A 17785-nucleotide genomic window follows, 5' to 3' on the forward strand; every position below is an offset into this window, starting at 1 on the left:
AAGCTTCACAACATCTTCCACCCACCCAAACCATTAGTCAGCTTGAGTCGAGCTGAGCTGACCAAAAAGACAAGTTTGGGGGCCAAGACTATCAGAGCATTCATGCCACTAGACAGAGGGTGTGTGTGTCCTCAAGGATCATTGACAGAATCCCCCCCACACACACACAAATGTCCACAACCAGGCAAAAAAAAAAAAAAACAGTAAAAAACAAGGAGGATGGAAGGAGAGAATGGCGAATGCAGCAGTGCTTATACAAACATCTACTGTTATGGAAAGTTTACTTACACAACTGTCCAGAGTTCTTCATATTGATCAATGCTGCAGTAGCCTAACCTATATGGCTATATTACCATAGTTTAGAACAACTGGGTGGCTGAAGGAGAAGAGTTCAGTAGCCCCTGGAGAAAAATGGTCCTGGCAAAGCCTGACCTAGACCTAGAAAAGGAATCTAGCTTGTAGTACCTTTCAAATGTATGTACAGAGGGCCAAGTTACTGCTTGTACAATATTTAAAAAAAGGCATAGATGAACTTAAAGCTCTTGTAGAACGGGCCTTGACCCTGCCTGGAATAGTTTTGTTGTTGTAGAAATAATAAAAGTTAATAGCCCAAGATAACCATTTGGAAAGAGCGTATTTGACACAGGTTAAACATTCTTTTTACCTTCACATGAAATGAAAAACTGATCAGAATTTCTAAAAGATTTTATTCTTTAAAGATAGTATCTGAGTTGTCTGTGGACAACAAAAGTATGAAGTATCCTTTCTCACTCATTTTGATGTTTAGGAAAGAACAGAGGGAGAGGAATAATTTGGTTTAAAGTAAACTCTGATACCACTATATGCATAAAAGAATTATTTCTCAAGTAAACCCTTCTCTGTAGAAAACGAGATAAGGTTGACCCCACTATAAAAGCTTGCAACTCAGATACACTTCTTACAGAGGTCAGAGTGACCTCTGCAGCAACAATCAGTAAAACTGTTTTCCATGTTAAGAACCTCAAATTAGCCAGATGAGCTGGATCAAATGGAGCAATTGTTAATTTTTCTAACACAAAAATAAAATTCCTAAGGAGGATTCCTTAGTTTTCATGGAAGCCTCTTGTACAATATCCATTTCAAAAACATTTTGACATGATAATGTCTTGAAAGAAGGGGATTCAAGGGCAGACACTCTGAAGTGGCTGACAAATGAACCTTGCTGGAGGAGTAAAACAGTAAATAAAAATTCTCTCTTCCTCTCCTTAAGGGCTCGCTTGCCAAAAAAACAATGTCAATCCAAGAAAACAGTCGTGTCCAAACAGGCTGTACAAACTTTTATTCCATAAAAACAAGTAAAATAGTGATAAAACTGTGAGCGCTTTCAGGATAACCCTTCATCAGACAATGAAATAGCTTTCATGAATCTATTTAAATACATTTAAAAACACAACCACCAATCATCTCACTGCCCTCCTTTTCCTTAGGGCTGGTCTTAAAGGTATACATGTATTCAACCCTGGAGAATGGTTTGCTGCTAGTTCTATAATCTAGTGTAGTTCATTACATTCAGTGACATTCACTATGCCCCCCTCTTCTACTCACATGAGTAACCTGTATAACCATGAACTTAAAAGTGTGTGTTGAATTCTTAGAAGTATGCACATACAGGGCGTTTCATTCATTTTTCTGTCTAATGCTGTACAAGTGATGTTGTATTCTGATTTTCAATTTACAATTAGTTTTCTCAACATAGTAACTGGGGCATGACTGACACATCGCTATATATACCACATTCTCCGTATGGCAGTCTGCATATAACTTAAATATATATTCCTTTTTATTTATGTGTTGAACAAACTATTCTTATCACTAAGCATGAAGCATGTCTTGCAATGCCTGCAAGGAAAAGTACCTGTTCTATCTGATGTTATCATAGCTTTGTTTTTATTTCTTATTCCTGGTTCTTTGCACAACATATCTTTCAGATTACTGTTGCGTCTAAAACCAAAGCTTGGTTCTTTGTCCACTATATTCTTGAATCTATCCTCACTTAACAAGATTTTCCAGTTTTGTTTAATTATTTCGCAGACCCCATTAGTATTGTTGCTGTACTGTAACATGAGCCTATTTTATTACTTCTTTCTATGTTAATGTTTTGTGTCATTGTGTTGTTCTCATGGCTTTGTGTCTCATTAACTTTAAACCATGGTCTGGCCTTTCCCTTTCTACCTCTCATCACTACTTCTAACCCCTCTTGTATCAGGCTATTTGTGTAGCCCTTCTGTACCATATGGTTCTGTAAACTCTCCAGCTCTTTTTCAAAGCTGGCTTCTTCTGTGCATAGTATTGATGTGAGTAAACCCTGTCCCACTACTATGTTTTTAAAAGTACATCTAGGGTGCATACTTGAAAATTCTAGATAGTCATTGCTCCAACAATTTTTCTTATATGGAGAGGTTGACATGTCAGTCCCTACATCATTGGTTATTCTTACATCCAAAAAGTCTATAGATTTAAAAATCACTTTTTACTGTAAACTTTAGAAAATCAGCAGTTGTCTCCAGATGCTTAACAAATCTTGTCAGTTCATTCTCACTACGTTGCCATACAATATAAACATCATGCACAAATCGAACATAATGCAGTAAGTGGTCACTCCACCATTGGTCATTAATAAAGACATTTGTTTCTTCCCAATACGCCAACACTAGGTTGGCATATGAGTTTGCACAGGGTGTGCCCATGGCCACACCTTGTCTTTGCCTATAGTATGCACCATTACAGTTAAGTTCATGGTTATACAGGTTACTCGTGAGTAGAAGGGGGGGGGGCATAGTGAATGTCACTGAATGTAATGAACTACACTGGATTATAGAACTAGCAGCAAACCATCCTCCAAGGTTGAATACATGTATATCTTTAAGACCAGCCCTAAGGAAAAGGAGGGCAGTGAGATGATTGGTGGTTGTGTTTTTAAATGTATCTAAATAGATTCATGAAAGCTGTTTCATTGTCTGATGAAGGGTTATCCCGAAAGTGCTCACAGTTTTATCACTATTTTACCTGTTTTTATGGAATAAAAGTTTGCATAGCCTGTTTGGACTCGGCTGTTTTCTTGGATTTACATTTGCTGGAGGAGTAAGACAGGCCATAGGAAAGTAACTCACAAATATTGTAAAACCAGAGTAACATTAGCCCTGAATGGCTGCTGTTTATGTTGTTGGAACCAACTAGAAAAAAAACTTTTCCATTTGCTAATACATGATTTTCTGGTAGAAGGGTTTTTTGCCTCCATTAGTACCTGTTGCACATTCTCAGTTCTGTTCTGTACAGGTGCCTAATAGATATTAAGACCCTATCATCCAGGCATGTCTGAGGTCGAGAAGTATCAAACACCCCTGTTCTTGTGCAAGTAGATCCATTCTGTAAGGAAGAATGTGGAAATTGCCCTTGGTCAATGCCAAAAGGAGGAGGAAGCACTGCTGCCTGGGCCAGAAGGAAGTCACCATAATGAACATTGAGGATTCCTTCTGAACCTTCAGAATTACCCTGGATATCAGTGGAAAGTGTAGAAAGCCATACAGAATATTCCTGTCTAAGGAAAAAATGCATCTGTCTTCTAAGCCTTCTTGCATACAGTCATGACAAGAGGAATACCTTTTTATTTTAAGATGGGTCAATATCCTTTACAAGACCCTGAATTAGACCTAACATCCACTCCTACCAGTGGAACTGATGTAGGAGAAGGTAAAAATATGTTTTTGGTTTCTTTTTGACAAGAAAGTTGGGGCAAATATGTTTCTTAATGGCAGCTTCCCCAGGGATGAGGACAACATTCTGGCTGATTTTTCATAGGGCAAGTAAACACTTGCCCAGCATGAAGAAATATGCCCTTTCCCAACTGTAGTGTGATGCCGGAGTTGGTAGATAGAGTTGGGGGGAAGGGGGCACAGCTTCCCACATTGGGGGATGTCGGGGTGTAGCCCTTCACCTAGGTGAGTGCGGTTCCGTGAAGTTTTGGGCAAGTGTTTACTTGCCCTATGAAAAAGTACAGTTTTATACCTACCATAAATGTAGATGTTCGAGTGTCTTCACTGCTGCAGTCATTACACTTAGGTTATCCTGCCATCAGGCGGGCCCGCAGTCGGCCCGAGTTCCAAAGTCTTGGTCCGGCGTCGGTTGCTGTCACCTCTTCCCTGATGTCAGTGCGCCAGGGGTATATAAGAAGCAACCGATGCCATTTTCTTTAGTTTTTCTTGCCCCAGATGTCAGGTGCCCCCAAAAATGGTAGGCAATACACATTGCTAATAAAACATACCAAAAAGGTAAAAATAAAACCTTCAGTAACCAGCAAATACACCACATAGGTAGTAAAGGTTAGTCCCAGATAAGAAAGAGGGGCTGGCGGGTGGGTAACCTGGACTGCAGTAGTGAAGACACTCAAACATCTACATTTATGGTAGGTACAAAACTGTACTATGTTCATCGTGTTTCACTGCTGCAGTCATTACATTTGGGTAGAATCCCAAAGCTGAGTTCGGGTGGCTGGCTCTATAGAGGATTTGGTGTGGCTATAAGGCCCTGCAGCACTGCAGTGACAAAGCCAGCTCTGGATCTAGAATAAAGAGGCAAATGGTAATGCTTGGCAAAGGTGTGCACTGAACTACAAGTTGCAACTTACAAGATTTCTTTGGTAGGTACTCCTCTAAGGTAAGCAGTAGAAGTGGCAGTTGCCCTGGTGGAATGTGGTCTAATATTACTAGGTACAGGTTTCCCATGTTGTGTGTAGCAGAACCGGATACAGTGTCCTATCCACTTTGAAATGGTCTGCTTTGAAATAGCCTTTCCCTGTGATCCTGCAGCATATGATACAAACAATTGTTCAGATTTTCTGAAAGCTTTTGTTTTGTCCAAGTAGAAGCGCAATTGCCTGTGTATGTCCAAGGAATGTAGAAGTCTCTCCCCTTTATTTTGGGGATTTGGATAAAATGTTGGCAAGTGAATTGTTTGGTTAAGAGCCACACTGGATACTACCTTAGGCATAAAGGTAGGGTTTGTTCTTAAAGAAATCCTGTCTTGGTGGAAAATGATGAAAGGCTCCACTACCATTAGTGCCTGCAGTTCTGAGACTCTTCGTGCTGAGGTTATTGCCAGATACAGAGCAGTTTTCCATGATATATATTTTAACTCTGCTGAATTGGCTGGTTCAAAAGGAGGCAAAGTGAGCTTTTCCAAAATGAAATTGAGGTCCCAAGTTGGTGTTGGTGCTCTCCGGGGTGGTCTTATGTTTTTAGCCCCTCTGAGGTACTGTTTTAGCAATGGGTGAGAGAAAAATAGGAGGATCTGCATTGTAATGAGCCGAGATGGCAGAAGCGTGAATCTTAATAGATGAGAAGGATAGTCCTTTGTCCAGCATCTCAGTCAAGTATTGTAGTATCTGAGGAATGTTAGGGACCAGAGGATCAAGGTTTTGAGCCTGGTTCCAGGCACAGAATCTCTTCCACTTGTCTGAATAAGATTTCCTGGTGCTAGGCTTCCTGGCCTCCAAAATGACATCCATAACAGCTTTAGAGAGAGAAGTAGTCTGTTTGGCTAATGAATCTGCCATGCAGCCAGGCTTAAGGTTTTGAGCTGACTGTGCAGAATCTGATAGTTTTGCTGAGTCAGAAGGTGTGGAATTTGAGGTAAAATCCAAGGTGGGCCTTGAGCTAAGTTCTTTAAGATTGGGTACCAATGCTGGCGTGGCCAGTCTGGAGCAATCAGAATCATCTGTGTTTTTTCTTGTCTGGCTTTTAGGAGTACCCTTGTAAGGAGAGACAGAGGTGGGAAGGCATAAACATGTAGGCTTTTCCAGCTGAACGAAAGAGCATCCACTTTCCATGCTTGTGTGTGATAAGTCCTTGTGCAGAATTTTTGTAGTTGGTGATTCAGTGGTGAGGCAAAAAGATCTATGTCCGGGGACCCCCATTTTTGCATTATCATGCTGAACATTTGTGGATTTAATTTCCACTCGTGAGGATCCATGATGTTTCTGCTTAAGTCGTCTGTCAGAGTGTTTTTCTTTCCTGGCAGGAATTGTGCTTGCAGATGGACTTGATAGGTTAGAGCTGTGTTCCACAAGGTCATGGCTTGTCTGCATAGGGGGTAAGAATGTATGCCCCCTTGTTTGTTTATGTACCACATTACTGTGGTGTTGTCTGTCTTTAATAGTAATTGCCCTGGATGCAGAAGATCCTTGAAAGCTGTAAGGGCATTTTGTACAGCCAACATCTCTTTTTGATTGATGTGAAGATGCATTTGGTCTGTGGTCCATTTGCCCAGAATACATTTTCCTGCCATGTGTGCTCCCCAGGCGTAATCCAAAGCATCTGTTGTTAAAGTCTGCCTGGCTGTGGGAAGAGTGAAAGGCTGACCCTTGTTGAGGTGACATGCCTGTGCCCACCATTGAAACTCCTGTTGTAGGCAGGGAATTATTGGTATTACTGTCTCCAAGCTGTGAGAATGTTGAGATCAAACACTTTTTAGGTACCATTGTAATTTCCTCATATGCAGTCTTGCATATGGAATTAGTAGTATGCAGGATGCCATGAATCCCAAGGCCTGCAGAATTTTTCTTGCAGGGAGTTGGGACTTTGTTGCCATCAATTGAAAATACTGAGTCACTTGTCCTTGTTTGTCTGGCGTGAGATAAACCATCTGGGCCATTGTATTTAAGCTGGCACCCAGGAATATTATCTCTTGTGAGGGCACTAGTTTTGATTTCTTTTCGTTTACTGTGTACCCTAGGCAACTTAACAATCTTTTTACGAACGCCAGATGCTGTAAAAGAATGTCCTTGCTCTCTGCTTGTATCAGGCAGTCATCCAGATATGGATATATTTGAATTCCTTTTTGTCTGGAAAATGCAATTACTGGTGACAGGCACTTGGTAAAGACCCTGGGCGCAGGAGATAAGCCAAAGGGCAGTGCAGAGAAATGGTAGTGCATTGAACCAGCTATGAATCTGAGGTATCTTCTGCAATTTTGTCTGATAGGGACATGCAGGTATGCCTCTTTGATGTCCAAAGTAACAAGCCAAGCTTTCTTGCCCAACATGGGAAGGAGCTGTTGTAGTGTCAGCATTTTGAATTTCGGAACATCCAGGTAAGTATTTAGAATGGAAAGGTCCAGAATGGGTCTCCAGGCTTTGTCCTTTCTGGGTACCAGGAAGAGTCTTGAGTAAAATCCTTGTCCTTTTTCCTGCTGTGGTACTTTTTGAATATCTCTCATGTCCATGAGAGCTGAAATTTGTTTTTGTGCCTCTGCCCATTGATTTTGAGGCAGGTCTGGCATTTCTTTTAGCCTTGGAAAAGTGTGAAAGTGGAACCTGTAACCTTGAGACACAATATTCAGCACCCATTTGTCTTGGGTTATTGCTTGCCAGTTTTGAGAAAAAAAGTGCTAGTTTCCCCCCTAAGGGAGCTGCCAAAAGGGAAGAGTTTGGCATTGGAAGGGGGAAGTCATTGGGACTGTTTCCTGTAAAGTTGTGACTTGTCCTCACCTCCTTTTGGGTTTGAAGCACCCCACTGTCGTGGTCTGTAAGATCCTTGTGGCTGAGATCTCCCTCTTGGGCATCTGTATCTGCCTCTTTGTGGCCTGTCTGACACTGGAAAGGACCAATTCTTTGTAGACCAATTTCTGCTAAATCGTGATGGCTGTACCTGTAAGAAATCCTTCACTGTTTGCATAGATTTTGCCTTAGCCTCCATTTTCTTTAATACCACTTCTGCCTTAATACCAAATAAATTATCTTGCTGCAAAGGAGCATCCAATAATTTTGCCTTAACATGATCTGGTAAACTTTGTTCTTTTAACCAAGCATGCCTTCGAATCACAGATCCTGTAACTGCTGCTCTACAAGAAGCTTCTAATGAATCAAAACCACATTGCAAAGTATACTTTCCCACTTGTTCAGCTGCACGCAATAAATCCTGCATTTCCTTATAGTCAGGTTGTTCTGTATTTGTACTCATTTTCTGTTTTAGAGACAGTAAGTATTGTTGATATTTGAGCATGTGAAACTGGCAATTTAGAGCCCTCACTGCTAAAGTTGCAGAGGTGTAAACTTTCTTTCCCCATCTGTCTAATGCTCTAGAGTCCCTATCTGAGGGAACTGGATTCTTAGCCGTGGAAGCATTAACTCCTTTGGGACCCTGGGAAATAGTTTCTGGGTCAGCAACAGGGTTTTTATAAAGAAATTTGTGAGAGTCAGGGAGTCTGTAGTACCTGTCTGGCTTGACTGGAGCTGGGGGTAAAGAATCAGGATTTAAACTAGATTCAGAGAAAACATCATCCACAATGTCCAATGGTGGCGGAATAGAAAGGGGCCTGTGCTGAGGCAGTAAAAGAAAATCTCTGAGCCTTTTCTTGGATTCTGAGTTATCCTGGCCCTCCCAATGGAAATGCTCCCTCATGGAATGTAAAGTTTCCCCAAAAGAATAATCCTCAGGAGGAGAAGCTGAAGGAATTGATTCTTCAGCATCAGAATCCTCATAGGGGGTAAAGAATATCCCTGGTCTGAAGAGGAATCAGAATATATTGAAACCTGGTCAGAGGAATCATAATCTGCATGCTGCCTAGGCCTTTTATCAGGAGGGGGATGGGAAGCCCTGATCAGAGTTATCAAGTCTTCGGCCATCGTGAGCATCTGATTTTTAGGCAGGGAGGCCTGTCCAGGTGAATGCTGTACTTGCTTTTTTGTCTTTAATGTAGGTTTAGTCTTGGCTGTAGTTGCAATGGTAAGTTGAGTAGGCCTGAAAACACCCTCAGAAGCCGATGCCTGCTCAGCGGCTCCAGACCCATCTGAAGGGTTAATCTCCGTTGGTCCAACACCTTGAGTATCCAGAGGCCTAGGCACCTCCACGTGGGAGTTGATGGCGGCCTGTGGTTCTGAGGTAGCGGGTGTCAAGGGCTGCGAAAGCGCCTCACTGAAAACTGGCGAACTGGCGACTGGCCTAGAAGAGGCTTTGTCGTCAGTTTTGGGCCTCGGATGCCTTTCCTTATCTTTATCTTTGCGTTTTTTGTGCATTCCAGTCGTCGGTTGTTCAGACGGCATTGTATAATTAAACCTTCACCCAAAGAAATGGCGAGCAAATTCAAACCGACGTTTAATAGTGCATTTGTTAAATCTAGCACAAAACCGACAACTAGAGACGTCGTGATCTGGGCCTAGGCATGGAATACAGTAAGAATGAAAATCCTTATGAGGTATTTGCTTCCCACAAGAAATACAATTATTAACTTTTACTGACATCAGTCTGAGGCAAGAAAAAGTTTCCCCAGTGGGGTACTTAGCAATATTGAAGACTTCGGTTCTGAAATTGAATTTGAAATCTCAGGAGTCAGCCGACCGGCACTTGCGAATTGCTTTTGCTTCGGGCACCGCGCGGCAAGAAAGACTGAAGAAAATGGCGTTGGTTGCTTCTTATATACCCCTGGCACACTAACGTCAGGGAAGAGGTGACAGCAACCGACGCCGGACCAAGACTTTGGAACTCGGGCCGACTGCGGGCCCACCTGACGGCAGGATAACCCAAGTGTAATGACTGCAGCAGTGAAACACGATGAACATCTGGCTATTTGGGATTTCAAACATTCTTTATTTTCGCCTAGCGAAAATAATGTTTGGTCTTCTGGGATTTCAGGATTTAGAAGTAGACCAACATAGGTATATGTACACACACACACACACACACATATATATATATATATATATATATATATATATATATATATATGTATAAGGGTTTAGGACTATTCACTGAAAGCACATTTCACTGAATCACATTTGACTGTGCACAATTCACTGAAAGCTCAATTCACTGAAAACACAATTCACTGAAACACATTTCATTGAAAGTTATACATGGCCTTTTTCCCACTGTTGTGTGACCCTGGAGTTAGTATATGTAGTAAGGGGGGTGTGGGGGCATAGCCCTCCACCTATTTTAAATATTTTGAACTATATACATGGATACTTGCAATTCCAATAAATTACTCTTTTCTGAACTTAATATATATCCAAAATATGGGGGGGACTATGCCCCCCCCCTTACTATATATACTAACTCCAGGGTCACACAACAGTGGGGAAAAGGCCATATATAATTTTCAGTGAAATGTGTTTCAGTGAATTGAGTTTCAGTGAATTGAGCTGTCAGTGTTTTGTGCACAGTCATTTGACTTTCAGTGAAATGTGCTTTCAGTGAATAGTCCTAGACCCATATATATATATATATATATATATATATATATATATATATATATATATATATATACATACACACACACACACACACACACACACACACACACAGACACATATGTGTTTATCTATATGTATGTACAGATATATATAGATATATATATACATACACAGCTATCTCTATATCTATGTATCTATCTATATATATATATATATATATATATATATATATATATATGTATATGTATATATGTATATATATATATATATATATATATATATATAAATATATATATATATATATATATATATATATTTATATATGTGGAACTACTTTGAATAATTATAAATTCAAAATACCGAATACGAAAAGGCCGAGACAAGAATCGCAAAAACGAAAATGCCGAATTGTGTAAGTATTCCCTGGGTAAGTAAACATTTGCCTAAAACTACAGTAAAACACAACAATCTCTCTAAAACCCTGCACCCCACATCCCCCCCCAACAATATATATACCAACTCCAGGACTGTACTGCAATGGGGAAAAGGGCATTATTCCCCACGATGGGCAAGTGTTTACTTATAAATATATATATATATATATATATATATATATATATTTACACATGTACAAATATATATATATATATATATATATATATATATATATATATATATATATATATAAAATATAGGTTTGCTATCTAAATCTGCAACATTCTTGCGTCAGTCATCACTTACCTGACTTAAAATGTCGGAAAATCCAAATGTCGAACGCTCACATAACCCAAAGTGATAATTTAAGAAAGTCAACAACTCAGGAATGTCGACTTTACCAAAACTACCTGAACTTCTGTTATGTCCTACGAACATTTTGTAGGACAATAATAGGAATAATGATAAGCATAGTATTACATTTCAGAAGTATGCCACTTTACTTCAAAAATGCACACTAGCCCTGCATGCCAGCCTGTTTAAATTGAGCAGAAAACAAAAGGATCAGTCAATTTGTCTCACAGACTGCTTGATTCCACCCTCTAGCTACAGCTTCTTTCTACACTGCGTACAATTCAGAAGTGTGACTGTGATTTGAAAAAATAATGGTCACAGTATTTTATTTCAGCTTTGTTTCAGACATACAGCAGCTATAATAAAGTACTCCCAATTTGCTTCACACAAGTCTCATTAATCTCGTAAGGGCAGAATAATGTGCAAACAACTGCAAGGTAAGACATTTTTATCCACAGGCATTTATCAGCAATACTCATCATTTCAACTACTTTAACTGTGTACACCTCAGAATCCTTACTGTAGCAAAATAAAATAAAAATATAATAAAATAGAGGCCAAGGTAATGTATTTCAGCTCTGTTTCAAAATTATATAAAGCAGCTAAAGTAAAACACTCATTTCAGCATTAGTCCGGTAAAGTACCATACACTAACCATAATATCTGGTTGCCTGACAATTTAAAAAAGTACCTACCTCACCCTCCAAACTCTTGCTGTTGTTTTACACTTACCCATCACCATTTAATTTCCCTTTTCTCTGTCTTGTCTAACACCTAGACAACACATTTTCAACATATTCTAGATTGTGGGGTGGGACAGAGCAGGAATCCTACAAATCCAGGGACGAGGTCAGGTTCAAAGTATCTCCTTCATTGAGCACAACAGCTACAGCTACTTTAAACAGGGCTACCACGTGGTCATTTATTAATTTCAATAAAGAAATGTAGCAGTCATATTATTTACTAATAGAAATAAATAAATAAGCATCAGAAAAGTGCCCCTAGACAGCTTTCTAGTTCATCTAGCAGTAAGGCCAGCTATGCTTCAGATCAGGAAGACAAAAGCAAGTTGGTATACTGTCCCTTACAGTATCTGCAAATGTTACTGAAATGTGGAATTGTGTGGGCCAGCATTTCCATATGTAACAACTTAATCCAAAAGTATTGCTATATTTTTTTAGAAAACATACAGAGATGGCATTACTGGGATCTATAACACAAAGTGCTCTTACAGTTCCACTGAGCCTCTTAATCCTGAATCAGAATGCTTTACCCAATAAACTACAGATGCACAATTTAGGACAGTAAAATATCTCTTCTAACTTGCTAACATTTGGATAAGGAAGAAGCTGTCTAGAAAATGAAAAACACAGACAAGAGCAAAACAATAACAACAAGGCATGGTATGACAGAAACTAGAAAAAATACAAATGTTACAGCACAGACACAAAATAAATAACATGAAATAAATAGTACTATGCTGAGTCAGAGGTGATGCAAGGACATCTGATGCAGCGGAAAGTTCTATAGGTGTGGACCTAGAATCTCATACATATAAACCACACATAGCAATGGTTAAAACTGGAACTAAAAGACAACACATTAAATTCATTTGTCAGAATGTACAAAGAGATAGTTTGAGCAGTAGAAAGTGGTAACGTTTGTCTCCTCCTACCTGATCTTCATCCAGAAGGATAAGGCCAACTATTATTACATTGATGTTGCCTCCTATAGTTCCATCCTTAAATAAAGCAGATACCTTAAACAAAGGAAAATTAAAACATAATTAGACAAGGGTATTGGCCTCAAATTATTTTGCTCTGAGAATTTCAACCTTACTTATAAATGTGACAGTCAAAACAAGAAGTAAAAATACTGCACTCTTTACTTTTATGAGAAGAACTGCATACTGTCAAGTGAAGCTTTGTGAATGTAGTACAACTGATCACTTTCGTTTCAGATGAAAAAAAATCACATATAGTTAATCGCCTCTAAAGCCACAACGTTTTGCTTAAAAAGTAACTCAGAACCTGTCAGTCACTGTACTCTCACTGAGTTCTTGAAGTATGTTATAATTATTTTATTAGACGTTCTTAATTTTTGTACTGGCAACATTTGCTACAATCAAAAATAAAGAATTAACTGAGCCACAGTAGTGAGCTACAAAATGAACAATGCTCAAACAATAGTGTAATGCGTTGGATTAAAAATACTTAAAAATGAAAAAAAGGTCCAAAAGTAATGCATAAATAGCACTCTTCAGTGTAATACCTGTGTCATTTGTATTGAAAGGATTTATAAAGACTATTACGGCTCCTCTACATGCAATCAATCAGCCCTTTTATTCTATAGGGTAAGAGCCTGGCATCCCATGCTAAAATAAAGTCCTATGTCCCTTTCTCTTTTACCTGAGTAGCACAATCAGCTCATTCATTCCCCACGACCAGGAGAGGCTGATAGGGAGCTAGCCAGCTTTTTGGTACTGCAAAGTAACTTACTCCTTTCTTTGTGGTGCATACTCACTCCCCTATGGTGGCTCACTAAGCTCCACTGAGTGCTTCTGGCTGCAGGGAGCATGTCTCAGTACGTGTTGGGCTTTCTTCTTAGGCACAATGGCAGCATATATCATAGACTCCTACTCCATGGGTGCAACATCTAGTACTCCTGCAAGATGTCACCCAAGTGGTGAACTTGACACGCCTCTTTCCCTCCAGAATGGGTGAGCCAGTTGTGCCATGGTCCAATTATCAACTTGACACATCGTGGAGTTACCATGCGTGAGAACAGCAGTGATGTGTCTTTTACCTGCTCACCTCTCTCCATGTAGAGGGGAAGGGTGCATACTCGAGACACAATTGCAGTGGTAGAATCACCAGTGTACATTGGGGATTGCATAAAGGTGATTGTCTGCTTGAAAACATCACATTCAAAAGTGTAAACATATATCACAAATGCCCACTGTATATTGGATTCCAGTGAGCATATTAAGAGGAAGAGCTGGAGCTTATAGGAAAACTCTGATACTTCTCACAGATGACAGCATTGCTCCCAGTACATATGACCTGTACCCCAAGGAAAGGAATAAGCAATAGAGCTCTCAACTTGGGAAATAAAGAGAGGGTGAAACACTTTAACCTGCCTCCAAAGGGAGTAAGAAAGAAACTTTCAACAACAGTCTCTTCAAAGCAGTTCAAGCAGTCAGCACTTAGTCGAAGATGGTGTAACACACACTGGCATTTTTTTACTCATAGAGTCATGAGTAGCCAACACAGGCAACCCAATACTGGTTCAATTGGAGCTGGATGGGCAGAAACCAGCTTCAATGTGCACTTATTGACATGTACATTCAATGCAGAACTTGAATGGTGAAGGTTGGACCTCACACTAGACCTGACTCCTAACTCATTGAGCATGTTTCATTAACTTGAGCTAATGTCAGACCATGTAGGGGTACAAAAATATCAGTGCACCTAAAGGAGGAGATCCAGCACCTAAAGAACTGATATCAGCCCATTATGGCAGCAAAGTCAATACTGCAGACACACAGAAAAGACAGAACAAACCAAAATGTCCTGACATTGGGGCAGTTGAACCCAAGACTTCTCGCATAGTAAAACAATGCCAAAGAAAGAGAGTGCTCAAAAAAGAAATGCCTGCACACCACTCTGGGAAGTACCAATGAATAAAAGCTTCTTGCTGGCACTTCACCTATGGGGTAAATCTGACTAAAGCTATTAAGTTCCAACCTGGAAAGGTAGGAAAACCCTGGTCTGAAGTGGAAGAAAAACAGTGCCCTTTAACCATAGAAAAGCAGGCAAAGGCTGAAGTTTGATGAAGCTCTATATCATCAAACTGGAGATCAGATTAAGAAAGCCAAATGGAATCTGCACACCTGTTGATGAAGAGGAGGAAAAAGACATACTGCGGATAACAGCTCTGGTTCTAATGATCACCAAGTAAAAACTTCCACTTGCAAAAACAAAAAGAAACCTGAAATTTAGAAAAGACCACCAAAAGTAGACCCAAGTTAGTACAGGCGCTAGACAGTCGTGTCAAAGTGGCTAATTAAGTAGCCTTTCCCTACTGTAACAAGAAAAGCCTGACAATAATAAAACAAAGAATTACTGGCCTCTATGTAAAAAAAAAAAAAAAAGTAGAAAAAAAAACTTAAGGTAAACAAAGAACAAAATCATGAGGATGGTTTCCCAACAGGTAAAATATATCATAAGGTAGGAAAAAATGCAGTCAATAAAATGGAGAATTAACAAAACACAGAGTTAAAGCAATAACTGAAAATGGTTACCAACCTATACTCAACACTTAAAGAGCACAAGAAAAAAAAATCTTGTTACAAAATAAATGAAGTCACTTGAGGTGACCAAGATGCAAGTAAAGCATTTCAGTGATGGGAAAAATGGAGGAAAAGAGGAGTACAAAGGCTGATGGGTAGGAAGAGGAGCAAATGAACGTTGAGGAAGATTTTACCTGATGAGTTCAACATGCATGGAGCATAGCAGTCATCTTAATGGTAATAAAGAGTGATGCTTCTCCTCAGAACAACATGTTTGTTTGTGTCTTTCGGCTTTTCCTGGTTAGGGGTCGCCACAGCGGAACTCCGGTCCGCTAATGATTGGCAGTAGAGTTTTACATGCTGGCTTGCAGGGGCCTAATGCACAACCTTCAACGAAGGAATGCCCATTCACGCATGTCGCCACACAGAAGACGCTCTAACTGAGAATCAAACGGGCAACGTCTAACTATGAGGCGACAACGCTACCGCAGCACCACCACCGCAGTCTCTCCTCAGAACAACATACTATACAAAATTACTAGCAGTACAGCAGTACAACATTCTGTAAGCATTTTACTTCCATAACAAGACAAACAGATTTCAATTAAAACTCATAGAGGTATACTATTAACACATTTTGGTGTAAAAAACAGCTTAGAAAAAAAGAAGAATCTGCAGACAAAAAAGCTAAAACATGGAATTATTTATGTTACAAACACAAGCTGAAAATATTATTTATTTCTTAGGCAAATACGTAAACTTTTGACTTTAATTCAAAATTTGATTGCTTTAAAGTAAAAGTCTGTTTAATAATCCAAGATAATTTTCAAAGAAATTAGTTTCTTAGTAGGGAGAAAAAACTACTTTGACAAGGATTCATAGACAATTAGTGGACAGCACTGCACAAAAAGTACAGTTGTGTACACTTACCATAAATGTAGATGTTCGAGTGTATTCATTGTTGCAGTCATTACATTTGGGTTATCTGCTTGCAGGTAGCTCTCAGTCAGCCTGATTCACAAAGTCTTGGGTCCTGCGTTGGTTGCTGTCCCTTCTTCCATGACGTCAGGTCGTCAGGGGTATAAAACATGCAGCCGACGCCATTATATCAGTTTTTCTTGCCCCAGATGTCAGGTACCCCCCTAATGGGAAGCAAATAAATATAAAAGTACAAAGATATACCTCCAACAAAAAATCAAATACACCCAAAAGGCTTTTAAGCATAGTAAAGGAAAGAAGAGGTATAGCCAAAAGAAGTTAGGAGGCTAGATGGAGGGTAACCAGGACTGCAACGGTGAATACACTCAAACATCTACATTTATGGTAAGTGTACACAACTGTACTATGTTCTTCGTGTTTCACTGTTGCAGTCATTACATTTGGGTAGATTCCCAAAGCTATGGCTGGGATGAGGAATTTAGATAGCATTAGGGCCAGCTATAAGGCCCTGCATATTGCAGTGGCAAAGACAGCTCTGGATTTACAGAAAATTGGCAAATGATAATGCTTGGTGAAAGTATGTACAGAACTCCAAGTAGCAGCTTCTAGGATGTCCCTGGTAGGGACGCCTCTGAGAAAGGCTGTAGAGGTAGACGCAGCCCTGGTGGAGTGAGGTCTGATCCCCTGGGGGATAGGTTTTCCATGGTGCTTATAGCAGAAATGAATGCAATGGCTTATCCATTTAGAAATGGTTTACTTTGAAATAGCCTTTCCCTCTGCCCCTGCAGCAAATACCCCAAGCAGTTGTTCAGATTCCCTTTGAGGTTTAGTCCTGTGCAAGTAGAATCTAAGTTGTCTGTGCACATCTAAGGAATGCAGTATCCATTCCCCTTTATTCTGTGGAATGGGAAAGAAGGTTGGCAAATGAATGGACTGATTAAGTGCCACACTGGATACCACATTGGGCATAAAGGATGGATTGGTTCTGAGGGACACCCTGTCCACATGAAAGATTATGAAAGGCTCCACTGCCATAAGGGCCTGTATTTCAGATATCCTTCTAGCTGAAGTGATTGCTAAAAGGAAAGCTGTTTTCCAATAAATACATTTTAAGTCTGCAGTAACAGCTGGCTCGAAAGGAGGTAGAGTGAGTTTCTCCAAAACAAAGTTAAGGTCCCAGGCTGGGGATGGAGCTCTCCTGGGTGGTCTCAAATTTTTGGCTCCTCTGAGGAACTGCTTGAGCAGTGGATGAGAGAAGAGGGGAGGTTCTGTGTTATAATGAGCTGAAATGGCTGAGGCGTGGATTTTAGTGGAGGAAAAAGACAGGCCCTTGTGAAGCATCTCAGTTAAGTATTGTAAAATCTGAGATAAATTGGGCACTGCTGTGCTCATCCCTTAAAATTGGTTCCAGGCACAGAATCTTTTCCATTTTTCAGCATAAGATTTTCTAGTACTAGGTCTCCTTGCCTATAAAATGATATCCATCACAGGTTTGCTGAGGGACGGTAAAGGAGAGATTAAGTAATTAGCCAAGCTGCAAG

At 39.9% G+C, this 17785-nt stretch overlaps 1 protein-coding gene across 1 annotated transcript in view; it reads right to left on the bottom strand.

Annotated features, from left to right (window-relative positions):
* The window catches only part of ADAMTS16 (ADAM metallopeptidase with thrombospondin type 1 motif 16), a 1625291-nt gene that overhangs the window by 1280368 nt on the left and 327138 nt on the right, over positions 1-17785 (bottom strand). Inside the window, exon 6 of the mRNA XM_044065078.1 lies at positions 12690-12773. Within this exon, the coding sequence (XP_043921013.1) occupies positions 12690-12773 (84 nt within the window). The remainder of the gene's footprint in view (positions 1-12689; positions 12774-17785) is intronic.

The sequence above is a fragment of the Protopterus annectens genome, chromosome 3.part0, assembly GCF_019279795.1.
Source record: "Protopterus annectens isolate FY-2018-M chromosome 3.part0, PAN1.0, whole genome shotgun sequence".
NCBI lineage: Eukaryota > Metazoa > Chordata > Ceratodontiformes > Protopteridae > Protopterus > Protopterus annectens.